General features: G+C 35.6%; 2 protein-coding genes across 3 annotated transcripts in view; both read right to left on the bottom strand.

Moving 5' to 3' along the window:
- Positions 1-799: 799 nt before the first annotated feature.
- Positions 800-7,298, bottom strand: LOC113807149 (uncharacterized). Of its 2 annotated transcripts, none has more exons than XM_027358362.2 (6): positions 7,148-7,298; positions 4,410-4,594; positions 3,937-4,225; positions 3,675-3,818; positions 2,187-2,385; positions 800-1,945 (listed from the first exon to the last, which is right to left on the bottom strand). In XM_027358362.2, exons 2-6 carry the CDS (start codon positions 4,589-4,591, stop codon positions 1,836-1,838), a joined length of 924 nt encoding a protein of 307 aa, XP_027214163.2. In that variant the 5' UTR covers positions 4,592-4,594; positions 7,148-7,298; the 3' UTR covers positions 800-1,835. The 2 variants fall into 2 exon arrangements, with proteins under 2 accessions (XP_027214163.2, XP_027214165.2); XM_027358364.2 differs by lacking the exon at positions 7,148-7,298 and adding an exon at positions 4,767-4,878.
- Positions 7,299-12,364: 5,066 nt separating this feature from the next.
- The window catches only part of LOC113807158 (neuronal calcium sensor 1), a 28,076-nt gene continuing 25,440 nt past the window's right edge, over positions 12,365-15,000 (bottom strand). Inside the window, exons 7-8 of the mRNA XM_070130044.1 lie at positions 14,512-14,724; positions 12,365-13,349 (exon numbers count right to left, since the gene is read on the bottom strand). Coding sequence (XP_069986145.1) covers positions 13,140-13,349; positions 14,512-14,724 — 423 coding nt within the window. The 3' untranslated portion in view covers positions 12,365-13,139. The remainder of the gene's footprint in view (positions 13,350-14,511; positions 14,725-15,000) is intronic.

The following is a 15,000-nucleotide window of genomic DNA, read 5'->3' as shown; positions in this document are numbered from 1 at the left end:
TGTATGATTGTTGACATGTAATCATAGAAGTACACTAATTCCTGCCCTTCCCACCAAAATGTCATATAAAAAGGAAAATTCAAAACAGGTGCATGAGAATTCACATATGAGTGAGTGCGTGTCCAAAAATGTACTCTGACAGATATATATTCATTTGTTGAAAATCTTCTGCTACATTAAGATCATGGTGAGGCTTGGAGGTGAAGCTCCAAAGGTAAGGAAAGCTCATACAGCACTATGATAAAATATTAAGGCAAAAAGAGTAAAAATTAGTAAATGATTCAGACAAAATGTTGTAGAGCACTGCAAGATAGTATGGTAGGAAAAAGGGAAAAGAGGGAAGAGCAAACGGAGTACGAAGGCCATTCCTTTCAGCACAGCTTTCAAATTGGAGATGAAGAAAAAAAAGTAAAGAAGGAAAGACCATACAAAATTAGTTGAGGTGAGGGTTGAGGTAGGGGTACATTGGGCTTCAGTCTATGTCTCTAAGCCCCCCACAACAAGGGAATAGAAGAGGGGTCTGACAGATAACCTGAAAATGCATATATTAAATATTTTGCTTAAATCTTCATATATAACATAAGCATCCACATTTTCATGTCAATGCCCTACAAACATGAGATTCACACAATTTGTGCTTGAAATTAATATGAGGTAATATATAGGTAGCTACATTATGTATTGGCCTCAACTGATTGTGAAATATTTTGTTTCCATATGAAAACCTTTCTTTCTCATCTCTATTGTTGTAATACAGTTAATAGAATTGTATAATAAAAGGGGGGGAAATCAAAATTAATTTTAATTAAAAATCTTTTATTTTTCCTTATTCAACATCATTACATCATTATGAAACTCCATTTGCTCAGTCAAACTGAAGCTTTGATTTAGATGATAAACTAGTCAGAAAATATGAGAAGCTTGACATATATACATAAGATGTTTTAAATACCTATTTTAGTTTTCTAAAAAATAAAAATCATGCACACACATACACAATATATATAAACATACCAACATTTACATGTATTAAACTAAGCAATGCCATATTGTTAAAGAAGCAGAGAAATCTACAATATGAGTTTAACAAAGAAATAGGTGTAGACAACTTCCCTTCATTCCCCCATAGACTTATCTTTTGTCAGGTAACTACTCTCTAGTTACTTTTTATGCACTTGTCCTTGCTCTACTTCTAAAGTAGCCCTATATGCACACCAATCCGTGTTTTCCTGTTCATACAGTGGTAGGACAATAAGTGCATCTCTCAACACAAGTAAGTCATAGTTGGGGGGCAGATCAAGAGCACCCTCATCATCTATCTGAATGAGTTATCAGTCTTTAGTTCTGCTGGTGTACATAATTGCAAACTGATGGTATCCTTCATGATAAACAAATGCTCATTTTCGATATGAAATATTTTCCACCTGTTGACAGTCTCCACTTCCCACATTCCTAGATGGTTACCAACTGCCAGCCATAAACTGTAGACTGCCGCTGAACTTAACCGGACTTGCCCCTGCTTTCGTGTGGCAAGCCCTTCTTGTACAGTCCTGCTTCTCCCTTACCCTCTTGTATATTTTCCTTCCCTAGATCTCTGGTGTCTCCTCTATTTTATGTATATTTTTTCTTCTCTCAGGCATATATATATATTATTTTGCATATGTGTGCATGTGTATATCTGTGTCTGCCTGTGTGTCTGCATGAACCTGTGTCTATGTAAAAGTAGAACTTCTTTCGTCTCTTTAAAGGATCTTCCACAAAGCTCCAACTTAAAAAAAATGAAGAAATTATATATACATATCATTACTTATGATATAAAAAATTGAAAGCCACAATTAATGGTCCATGTACGATTCAACAAACTCCAGAACACCCTTGGGTGTTGTTAAAGTTTCTCTGCCGCTGAGGTAAGGGAAACCTGTACTTCTGCTAAATCTTGCTGTTACTGTTCAAATAAAGAAAAAAAAATTATGGTTAAAGTAAATCTAGTATTTAACTTTTATTACCAGAAATCTTATCATTGTTGTCACATAACCCATAATAATATTAATTAATGTTCCAAATACCACTGATTTTTATTCCAATAATTTTTAGTGTTGAAGCAATTTCATGGTTATACTGCTATTATTACAAAAAAGGTCAAGCTCCAATTCAAATCCTGTAACTTATTTCTATACCTCACTTACCTTCATCATCACAGACAACTTCAATAATGTTAATGACTCTCATGTTCCTGTTATCAAAACCTATCTTCCAAACTATTTTTATATGATACCCTTCCTGAGGTTCAAATTCTATGGTCACAGGTTCAATTGCATGCTGGACTTCTAAATTCGGAATGTCCTTCAGTTGATCAATGGCTTCATTTCTCTCTTCATACATCATCTGTAATTATAAGGGCCACGATGTAATAAATTCATTCTCATGCATCTTTGTCTCTCTTGAAGCAAGTGAGTTCAAGAGAGACACTCATTTTTCCAGCTGGCAAGTATGAGTGTTAAGTATCAGATAAGTAGTAAAGTGATTATTATGACCTGACACTTCTAATCCCTTGAGTATACATGCCCTACTCCTCAGACACAGGTTGATAAACTCAGACATTTAGCCATTCAAACATGAAGAACTGAAGAAGAAGAAGAAGAAATCCACATGCATTCTGTTTCTGTTCAAAATGTAAATATAAATCACCATGAGTATATTTTTCAGAAGAAAAGGCCTAATATCTTAAAAACATCTGATACTCATCTAACCACTCATAATAATTGGTAAATTTCAAGATCCTACCAACTATTTCAAATGCAATTATATCCTTTCATTAAAAACTTCTTTCAAGTATAGTAATCTATTTCACTTAAATAACGATGAATGATATATTGGTGTCACACAAAAAGTGCATGGGTCAATATGTGAAAAACCTTTCCTACACACCCAAGTGTTATCAGTGGCACCCCTACATGCTACCTGTATAATTGTTCAGTCATAGCTGACTTAACAGCATACTGCAAAATATGATTATTCACTTCCTTACCAGTAAACTTAATGCTATGGTTAATGGCTAAAACAAATAAATGTGCAATTTGTTTTAACCATTAACCAATACAATTCAGTTTTATTCTAGAGATCAGGATGTTTTCCTGAACTCTATGTCAAAAGAATTTCTTCCATTCTTTTTAACAAAGCCTTTGTACATATATATTCATTGTCTTCGGTAAGTTTGATCTATATCATTTTTCAACCTGTGAAATGATTTTACCCATGGACTTTACAATAAATAACAATGATCCATTTTATGGAAATTATCTGAAGGGAAAACAGAAAGATGAAAAGAAGCACGGCCTGGGTTGCAGCCTGCACTCTGATGTTCTGCAAAATGAGATGTGCAATATACTCTATATGGCAGTAACTGTACAAAATAGTGGAAAACAAAGTACTGAAGTCAGAGTATCAATAAATTCTACTACAGCTTAAGTGTCTGTTTTAGGCATCTTGCTTCCATTTACATTCAGTATCTCACTTTCCCTATCCAAAACATTACCAGCAATAATAACGTCTTAGTATTCCATTTAAACCACCCTTACAGATAAACATAGAGAGAGCAGGAAGAGAGGGAGAAGAAAAGAAAGAAAAAAGGAAAGATAAAGAGAGAGAGAAAAAAAGAAAGACCCAATGCATACCTGCAACCCAAAGAGAAGATTGCTTAGCTGCTGTACTTTAAATGGACCATCTTGCTTATAGTCAATAATATCTTGGATTACAGGATTTCCTTCTGTTGCACTTAGGTTTTCAATTTGCAAGATTGTGCCCAGTGGATTCTCCAACTGTGGAATAAAGAATCATAAAAACACCCTCCGGCAAAGTTAACTGCATTACAGAAATTGTCACATTTGATTTTTCTTAGCTTACTGCTAAAACTTCCAAGATACATCAAAAACTTACATCACAGCCAGCCAGAAAACTAATGCTGTAAGAACATTCGCCAATCTTCCCCTCAACTTTCCAGCGTTTCAATAGCCCTAATTCTGCTGGAGCACTTCTACTCTTCTGCTGCTGCTGCTGCTGCTGCTCCTCCTCCTCCTCCTCGTCCATTCCTTCAACAGCTTCCACCTCCACTCTGGCTGATATCACGTGGTTGGCTGAAACAGTCCTTTGTCCTTCCCGCTGTTTCTTCACAATGTCTGTGTGTTCCTCCGTCAAGTGAATCGAGTCTCCTTTGGATTTTAGAATACTGTGAGGAAAGAAAAGAATAATGAGTAAAAGATATTGTATATATTTTTCAAACAAAGAAAACTGAAAAGAAAAAAAATGTACACATACTCATTGTCATAATGTTTCTTTTTTCATCTTGAATAAAAAGTAAATGAATAGTAAAGAAAAATCTATTAGCCACAGTAAACTCAAAACACACAAACCATTTGATTTCTGAATCTGCAGTTAGTTGTACTTGGTGTTTTAGGGCCTCTGCACGCAAGAATCTCTCTTTCTTGTCCAGCTCCTTCAGTCGCTTCTGCAAAGTTGCAATCTCTTCGGCGAGTCCGTTGTAGATCCTTCTCATGTAACCAAATTCCCCGATGTCTTTCTTTTGCTTGCCCATGGTCTGTCATTGAAAAAAAATATATACTATTCTTAAAGATGGATCGTCAACCAAATAAAACTTACCACAAAATATAATTCAACCCATCTTTTCAACCTATTAGCACCAGGGATAAGTACTGTCCACTGCATTTTTGTGATCAAAAAATTAATTAGTAGGTCCTACAAAACCTCACCTGATTTCCTAATTCTTTGAATTTTTTCTAATGCTATCCATTTCAACTCTGTAATTCTATTGAAATTAGGATCATCATAATGTTTTCAAGTATCAATAGCACTAATACAAAAGGACCATTCTGAAAATCTAGGAAAAGGGCTAAGAGGCAAGACAAAGATGACTCATAATTGTTTCAATGGTGACTCTCTGTGTAATCAAAGTTAATAAACTAAAATCACCATTAACATGCCATGCTAACATCAATTCTAACTTCAGATTATATTAGTAAACAAGATTTTAATCTGATACAAAATCCTTGGAAAAATATTACTTCTGAGATACTACAGTACCTTACTTCAAAACTCAATTCAAAAGGATAATACCAGATGAGAGAAATATAAAAATTTCACCTCATGCCTGGTGCTCCCAAGCTGAAGCTCAGGAGCACCAAGTGAACTTATGCTGTGAGCAGCACTTTCAGTGATCTTTTCCCTTTGTTTGCAGTGTTACTGTTTGTGTCTGATGACTGCAACTTTATATCCCCTAAAAGAATATCATCTTCAATTTTCCCTAGCTTAGTACATCCATATCGTAAAGATTAACCAACTCCTCCAATATCTACAAATTTGGTCCCAGTAGCAGGGGGAGGGTTTGAAAGGTAGCATGAAAGTTGCAAGGTGAAATATGAATAATATGCAGAGTTGGTCAATATACACTGAAATGCAGTTGGCTGTGGCTCTTGCAACCCACCTAATGAAGGTCTGCTGTCCCTAAACCCCTGTCCTGGATGACAAAGAATTCACCACGTATGTACATTACGAGAGAGTGTAGGACAGACTTGGCGTTGGATGCTCCCAGGCTGGGGTGGTAAATCCCCAGGGTAGGAGAGCAAGGAGCAGATTCCCTGCATTAGACTTGTTTTGCAAAATTTTAGTTTCACACAAATATCCCATCTTGCAGTTACTATTTCTTGTTTCAGTTATTCATGGTATAATATCAATGAATCCATTATTTTCCATTACAAATGACGTAAATGAAATTACTGGTAGTTGTTTACCAAGTAACAAAATCCTTTTATAAGATTACATCCAGATTATTCCAGCCTTTCCTGGAAATCCAAAAAAACTGCTGTATGAGGCAAAACCCTTCCTAACCCAGGGCTTCACCCCCCAGGCTCCACCTGATCGCTGTATTTCCCACAGGTTGGTAAACACGCAAAACCTCACAGTAACACTGATCTTCAATAGTTTTGAGTCATACAATTATCGTTTTGCTCACACCCAATTCTCTTTCTCGCATATATTTGAATTCCAACGTAACTAACACAAGAAAACAAAACAAAGTCCATCCATATTGAAAAACAAACACGAGTAACAGTAACTCAATTATTATGTTACTTTAGAGCATTATTGTTAAGAATCTTCTATAGCAAATATTGATATTTTACAACTACATTCTTAATTCTTTGGACAACTTCTGATTTCTAGTTTCATTTTGTTTATATTACCCCTCCTTTGTTTGGTGATTATCACAAAATTATCTACAGTCCAATTGTTCCCTTCAGAGAAGATGAACAAATAAATCAGAATGGCCAGATCAAAACATTAGAAAAAACCTCTGGTTGCTCACTGCCTACCAATCTGTAGAGTTTGGTCTGCGAGGGGAACGTGTTCCCCGCTCAAAAATTATTTGGTCAAATTCTGTCCGTGCAAATGTAGTTCTCGGGTAACTTTCTGCGCACAGTTAGTTCTTTTTTAAATCATCATCTGTGCATAAAATTCTTTTGCCCTTTCTGTGCACTTTTTTCATCATCTGTCCGCAGATCCATCTGCACAAATATAGACAAAATGATGTTTTCCGCACATGAAAAAATGTAATATTCCCGAGCAAGAATAATACTCTACAGTCTGGGCTGCCATTTTTTACAGGTCTAATACATTGATGAAAAACTATTACTGTTGCTCGCACCATAAATGTCCTTAGCTCGCAGGTCACAGCCCTTACATTGTCATTACTTGCTACAGCATATTTTCAAACCGAGTACTACTTCCCTGAGTCTCTGCCCGTGGAACCCCACCAATTGCCGTGGCCTTACTCTCCATTTATTAATTTCCGACATTACTGTTTGTCTGCAATGATTATTTGATATATCACTGTGTGTGCTTTTTCCCTTTCATTATGACAGTGCCATCAGATTTTCCCTATTTTAGTGCAGTCACAATGTAAATGTATAGCAAAGTATTAAATATTGCCCAACTTTCTTATCATCCCCGTTTCATTACATATGAAGCCTCCCTATGTAATCCATTTGTTCCACTTGATCAAGCAAATGTAACTCAAATAACCACTATCTTGGTATATGACCTACCCTTTCCACAAAAATAGGAAATATATACTTACGAAAATTTGAAAACAAGCTCGCGGTCTGTCAATTCAAATTCTTTGTTTACATCACTAAATCCGGGTTAGATGGCGGCGTTTGAATATTTTAACAATAGATTTTTCTGTTTCCATTGATAAAAGATACGCTAAAGGATCTCTTTAATTCTAGAAATTAATAATATGCACTCATTACTGAACTTCGATGCCGAAATATTATAACAAATATTAATAAAACGGAAGGGTCACATATCGTCGAATAGACTACAAATATACTCACTAGATGGCCCTGTTAGCAAGCTAGATCAACAATATATTCTGTTATCATTATCGTCACTATCAATATCATTACTGCGGTAATTATTACTATTATTAGTACAATCATCATTTTACTCCCAAATATGCGTGATGTGCGCTTATCAGAGCCCTGGGCATTATCTATCAAAATCGAGATCGAGATAATTATATAAACAAATCTTTATTTTTATTATCAATAACTTTTTTTATCACCATTATCATTGTTATCATTATGATCTTTATTATTATTACTGTTATTATTATTATTATTATTATTATTTTTATTATTATTATTATTATTATTATTATTATTATTATTATCATTATTATTATTATTATCATTATTATTATTATTATTACTATAATTATTATTATCATCATTATTATTATTATTATTATTATTATTATTATTATTATTATTATTATTATTATTATTATTATTATTATTATTATTATTATTATTATTATCATTATTATTATTATTATTATCATTATTATTATTATCATTATTATTATTATTATTTTTAATATTGTCATTATTATTTTTAATATTGTCATTATCATTATTATTATTATCATTATTATTATTACTATTATTATAATGATGGTGATAATGATAATTATTATTGCTATTATTATTGTTATTATCATCATCATTATTATCATTATAACTATTCGTATTACTATTATCATTATTATCATTAGTAGTAGTACTAGTAGTAGTAGTATTTTGATCTTTATTATCTTTGTTATTATTATCATCATTATAATTGTTATTATCAACATTATCATTATTATTACTGTCATTATTACCATTTTTTATTGTTATATGTGCATAATTATCATTATTAATATTATTATAATTTTTGAATTATTATCATCAATATCGTTATCATTATTGTTACAATAACAATGTTATTGTAATTAATATTATCATTATTATTATCATTATTGTTATCATTATCATTCTTATTGTTATTATATCAATACTATTTTTATTATCATCATCATTATAAGCATTACTATCATTACCATTATCATTATTATCATCATGCTTTTTTGTTATTATCTCATCATTTTACAATCATTATTGTTGTCACCATCATTATTATCATTATCATTATTCCCATTATCATTATTTTTATTTTCACTATCATTATTATTAGTATGCTAATCCTTATTATTTTTATCACTATTATCATCATCATCACTACTGTTATTATTACTATCATTATTATTCCTATTATCATTATTTATATTTTCGTTATCATTATTATCATTAGTATGCTAATCCTTATTATTTTATCACCATTATCATCATTATTATCATTACTATCATTATTATTCCTATTATCATTATTTATATTTTCGTTATCATTATTATTATTATGCTTATCCTTATCATCATTATTATCCAACAAAAAATGCTATGATTTTGTGATAATGACGGAATTTTCAATAATCCTGAAGTAACTATCAGGCACAATTCTAAATGGACCTCACCATTCTTCCACAAATCATAAGTCTTGTTTTTATCTAAAAATCAAGAGAAGAATATATTTGGGATTGGCCTGAAAAAGCGTTTAAACGCTTATAACGGTTGGCCTCCAAGCTTTCCTGATATATCACTTGAACATTTATTTCTTTTGAGATATTTGGATATTAAATAATGTGATCATGGTAATTCATATTTGAAAGGAGGGAGAAAACACAAGTTCAGTACTTCATATATATATTTAAAACTTTTGTACAAAAACTGTTTCAACAATTTTCCTTACTTAGGAATTACCTGTTGGCAAAAAAATAAAACCTGTTACAGTTGATATGCACTATAATCGTATACTTTTGTTTTACACTGTATTGAAGGGTGGCATTCAATTTTCAAACCTAAAAATAACAATATTTATATGATTTTTTCCCTATTAATAAGTAGTATTTCGTTACTTACGTCTATCCAATTAAAGAAAATACATTAAGAAGGTTGATTTGCCAGGATAAAAAGTAACAATACATTATCAAGCAGAAATACACAAAATGATTAATCCTCCTATGAACCGCATTCATGTTGACAAATGTGGAAAGGTATGAATGAGAAAAAATATCTTCTTAATACAAGAGATGTATTTAACCGGTTTCGTAGAAGATATATTCGAAACCGGTCAAATACATCTCTTGTGAAGATATTCGTTCTTATTCATACCTTTCCACATAATCCTCCTATGCCAAACAGTCATACTACCTATCACACTAGCACTTTTTCCGTCATTTTTTTTGCGTTTCCGAATGAACATATGAAAATCATGTAAACAAACATGGCGCTATCGGAATTAAGTCCCGCGAATCGCACGAACGTTCTCATACATATTACGTTATTTTAAAGAAATGTGATGATGTATATACGAATGTTCTAAAGTATTAGCTTATAATTACATTCACTCATCCTATCTAATTTATTAATAGCAGATCAATACGGAAATTAGTCAGACGGAAACGGTCGTAACCGTCTTGGTCTAGGAGGCGTTCCGTTTGTAGACGATCCTTGCGGAAAACCTCAAATTCAGACAGAACCCCAGAAATTGATGGGAAAAGTGCTAGTGTGATAGGGCCTAATTTAATTAGAGAATGTACTTCCGATACCATATTGCTTCCATACTCTACTGGAATATATATTGTCAAAGATGAAACGGTAAGCAAAGGAGACACAAATATACACATCGCGAAATACATGTTTGTTTAAATCGTCATCTCTGCCAAGGAATCGTATAGATCTTATTAGTCTCCTTGATCTCTTCTATTCTGTGTTATTTGCGATCGGCGTTTGGATGTGGGAAAGGCTAGATCAGTAGCAACTGGAGGTGGTGTCATGGCGTCTGCCTTGATGATTTTTCAGTGAAAATATAACCATTAAAACCATTATTTTCCAGGTTTTTTGAAATTTGAAGAGACCAAAATGATCGACCATATTCACAAAGCATCCGTAACTTTTGTGACGTCATCAAAATAAACCCCATGTGTTCTTTTTCCAAAAATATATTCAGGCGCCATGACACCTCCTTGAGTTGCTACTGATCTAGCCTTTCCCGTTTGGATTCTCAACCCATTGCAAGCACCACCGTGATCCATGATGGCGTGGCAGTGCTCTTTCACAGTGCTTGAAATCGTGTGCTCGCAAAGATTCTGAGGTTAAGCCAGAACCACATGGAGTAGCACTGTCCGTAGCGGTATTGGTCAAATGGCTGTAAAATGTATCTGTAGATTTTGTGTTTCCCTTTATGGCTATTTGAGTAAGTCTTACGTATATTTTGAAAGTTATTGAATTTATTTTGGCATTTAAAAAATATTTCTGCTACAAAAAAAAGTTTGGAAAAAGACTTTGCTTGGTATAATCTTCAAAACTGATTTATAGTTGTGTCGTAGTATTTGGGACGATTCTTTGAACAAAATCTAAGCTTATTGAATTACCTGCCTCATTTTTCTTTATATTGGGAAAATCCGTTATATTTCTGGTACAAACAATAGTTGTTGTCGGAAGAAAATAGTGTTGACACTATTTTCCTTTATTTCTTAATTCATTATATATATATATATATATATATATATATATATATATATATATATATATATATATGTGTGTGTGTGTGTGTGTGTGTGTGTGTGTGTGTGTGTGTGTGTGTGTACATACACGTATGTGTATGATATAGGTACATATATGATTATGTATTTTTTCAATACTTCCGCATAACGGATCATGATGATTTTGGCATCGTTGGATTCCTCTAACTGTCTAGTTTCCAAATATATAGAAATTATTGTGCGGAAATCCCCAACGCCCCACATTCTTGGTCCTGATAGAAGGGGAGGGCATGAAAGGTACCAGGGAAATTGCGGGGTAAAGAGTAAGTGATGTACACTGAATCAGTCACTATGTTGTCTAACGCAGGGGGCTACCGTCCCCCAATCCCTGCAGGAGGGAGCGTCGGACATAGTTGGCAACGCTGTTCTCACATGGCGGTCGCAAGCTCGCGCCTGCAGTAAATACGTGGAAGATTCTTTGTTTTCCTTGGCGGGGGTTGGGGGGCGGCATGGGGGATTGCAGGGGGAACAGCCTCCTGCATTAGACAATATAGTGACTGATTTTGTGTATATTATTTACACATTATCCCGCAATTTCCGTGGTAGCTTTCATGCCCTCCCCTTCTATCGGGATCAAGAATGTGGGGGTTGGGAGGGGGCTTCCGCGCAATAACACACACACACACACACACACACACACACACACACACACACACACACACACACACACACACACACACACACACACACACACACACACGTACGCATGTGTGTAAAATAAAAATCAATTCATTATGAAGGTAAACGTTCGCATTACACATAATCGACTTAAGTCACTAATTACCGTAAGCTGGTACTATAAATACATAGATCCTGGTTTAAATACCTAAACAACATGTCGTTTTTTTAAGGCCCGATAGGTAGAAAAAATATGCAATAATCACACTCTGGAAAAAGGAAGAAAGATCACATTTAATAACATCGAAAATTCATTCATATTCCAAGGCCAAGGGGCCACCAGCCTAAAAATATTACCAATACTAATATTATCCCTGAAAATCTTATTGTAATGCGCTTAGAGAAGAAGAAAGAAAATAAAGGAGGGGGGGAAATAAAGAGAGATAGGAGAGATGGAGATAACAGAGTGAGAGAGAGAGAGAGAGAGAGAGAGAGAGAGAGAGTTAGAAAACGAGAGAAAGCGAGACAGACATACAGAGCGAGAGCGAGAGCGAGAGCGAGAGAGAGAGAGAGAGAGAGAGAGAGAGAGAGAGAGAGAGAGAGAGAGAGAGAGAGAGAGAGAGAGAGAGAGAGAGAGAGAGAGAGAGAGAGAGAGAGATCCAAAAATTTAAATATATTTCCACATACAAAAGCAGCAAATTTTAATCTGCGTTCTATGAAAAATAAATAAAAGACATTTAGTCAACTTGCAAAAATCAACGTACAATTCAAATATAATTGTACAAATTGGATATCTTGATTATCTGGGGAAACATCGTGTAATCCCGGACTGCTTTAAAAATAAATCCATTTGATAAAACCTTTATAACCTAAATTCAAGAAAATGCATTTGATAAACCCGTAAATATCACTGAAACGATAATTCTTTTCTATAATAGATATAAAACTCAAATGCATTTTTAAAAACACGATAGACTCGTAATAATTTTATCAAACCTGTATTGTTATCGTTCCAACTATTTTAGAGAATAGCTTCCGAGTCAGGCGTATTCTCTCTTCCCGTAAGGTTAGTCTTCAAAAACGAAGAGCTAAGAAAAAAGGTGATTTTCAACAACAAAAGAAATAATTATGATTGTCTTAGATACTGATGATAAAGATTGTGATCATGAAAACTATGGTCATGATAGTATAAATAACGATAATAACGATAATGATAACGACACCATATAATAATAACGATGCTTATAGTAGTAACAGTGATAATGTCATTAAGACTCGTAATGACAATGGAAACATATGAATAACATACACAGATATATAGATAATAAACAAACTGTCTTGAAGCACAGTATACAATTTTTTTTTCTATCTAACAGACTTCGAAAACAAACCGTAGTCATAGAAAAAATTCCAAAGACACATTCGAAAATTCCCGCCAAATTTTAAACGCGCGGAGCAGACGATTTCATGGCTGACTCTGCGACGGGTGCGTGGGCGGCGAAGAAGGGTGAGTGGGGGGAGAGGGTGGGTGCGTGGGCGGGGAGGAGGCGGCTTCTCTGCGGGTGTAGAGTACAGTGTCCATCATACTGAGGCTCTGTATTATGGTGTCATCGCGCGATACCCACTGTGCCAGCTCCTCTATGGTGATGGCGCCGTCCTGGTTGGCGTCGATCAGCTGGAAGGGAGAAAGTGTCAATTCTTTGGTGTTTATTGTTTTCATTTATCGATCTATTTATTGATTGATTTTTTGAAAGGGGATAGGGATTGGTTTGTATTACTTGTTTTTTTATTTTTCTCTCTTTCCCTTTTCTCTCTCTACCTATTCTTTCTCCATATTTTTCTCTTCTGTCGCTCCATTTCCTCCTTTCCTTAGAATTTTCCTTTCTTGATTTTCTCTCTACCACCCGTTTCTCTCTCTCTCTCTCTCTCTCTCTCTCTCTCTCTCTCTCTCTCTCTCTCTCTCTGTCTCTGTCTCTATCTCTATCTCTATCTCTCTCTCTCTCTCTCTCTCTCCTCTCTCTCTCCTCTCTCTCTCCTCTCTCTCTCCTCTCTCTCTCCTCTCTCTCTCCTCTCTCTAGCTCCTCTCTCTAGCTCCTCTCTCTAGCTCCTCTCTCTCTCTATCCTCTCTCTCTCCTCTCTCTCTCCTCTCTCTCTCTCTTCATTTCTCTCCTCTCTCTCTTCCTAGCTTCCTTCTCTATCCCCGATTCCCGTTCCCCCTTTCTCTTCCTCTGCACCCCTTTCTTTTCTTCTATTTCTCCTCTTCCTCTTTCTTACAGACTCCGCCTCACTCTGCCCAGACAAATATGGAAGATCTTTTCCACTTCATCTTTATTCTCTTCAGTTTGTTTTTAACCTACTTTCTCTTTCGCCCTTTTCTCTCTCTTTCCCTTTCTATTCCATTTCTCCCTCATTCCTTCTCTGTTTCCTTATCCTTCATTCGCTCCTTTCCCTTTTCTCCACATCTCCTTTCCCGTCTCTATCCTCCCTTTCCCCTCTCAACCTCCCTATTTCCTTTTTCTTCATCCCCCTTCCCATTCTCATTTTACTTCACCCCCTTCCGCATTTTCTTTCCGCTCTCTCCCTCCTCATTCCCTCTTTCCTCATATCCCCTTCCCATTCCTTTCCCCTCTCCCTCTCCCCATTTTCTTTCCCTTCTTCCTCTCCCCATTTTCTTTCCTCATCTCCCCTTCCCATTCCTTTCCCCTCTCTCCCTCCTCCTTCCCTTTCCCCTCTCCTCCTTCCCATTTTCTTTCCCCTCTCCCTCTCCCCTATTCCCCTCATACTTCATCCCTATTCCCTCTTCCCTTCACCCCCTCCCCTCACCCCCATATACCTACATGAAAGATCTTCTCCACATGCTCCTTAGCGGACGTCTCTTCCACCTGCGGCTCGGTGGAGCGTCCCATCATCTCGTAGATGGCGCTGACGACGTCCACCATCTCCGCCTTGGTGATGAGGCCGTCGTTGTTGACGTCGTAGAGGCCGAAGATCCACTGAAGCTTCTCCTGTGTCGTACCCCGGGATACCGTGGAGAGGGATGCCAAGAAGTCCTTTTTTTTTTTTTTTTAGGGGTGGGGGTTGGGGGGTTTGTATGGCGTAGGGGGATGAGTGGATGGAGTAGGGGTGTGGGCATGGGGTTGGTGGTGATAGAGGGATGAAAACAGAAGTGGGAGGGGAGAGGAGAGGAGAAATGAAGGAGGTGGAGAAGGGTATATGGGAGATATATGGATAGAGAGGAGGAGATGGGGAGGGGACAAGGAGAAAGAAGAAAAAAAAGCGTTAATGAACATAAAACAAGCATACTTAAACTAACTAATAGCGACCCA

Source organism: Penaeus vannamei, chromosome 14 (genome assembly GCF_042767895.1).
Source record: "Penaeus vannamei isolate JL-2024 chromosome 14, ASM4276789v1, whole genome shotgun sequence".
Lineage (NCBI taxonomy): Eukaryota > Metazoa > Arthropoda > Malacostraca > Decapoda > Penaeidae > Penaeus > Penaeus vannamei.
The sequence above is the reverse complement of the archived record's forward strand: the minus strand, read 5'-3'. Positions and strand labels throughout refer to the sequence as shown.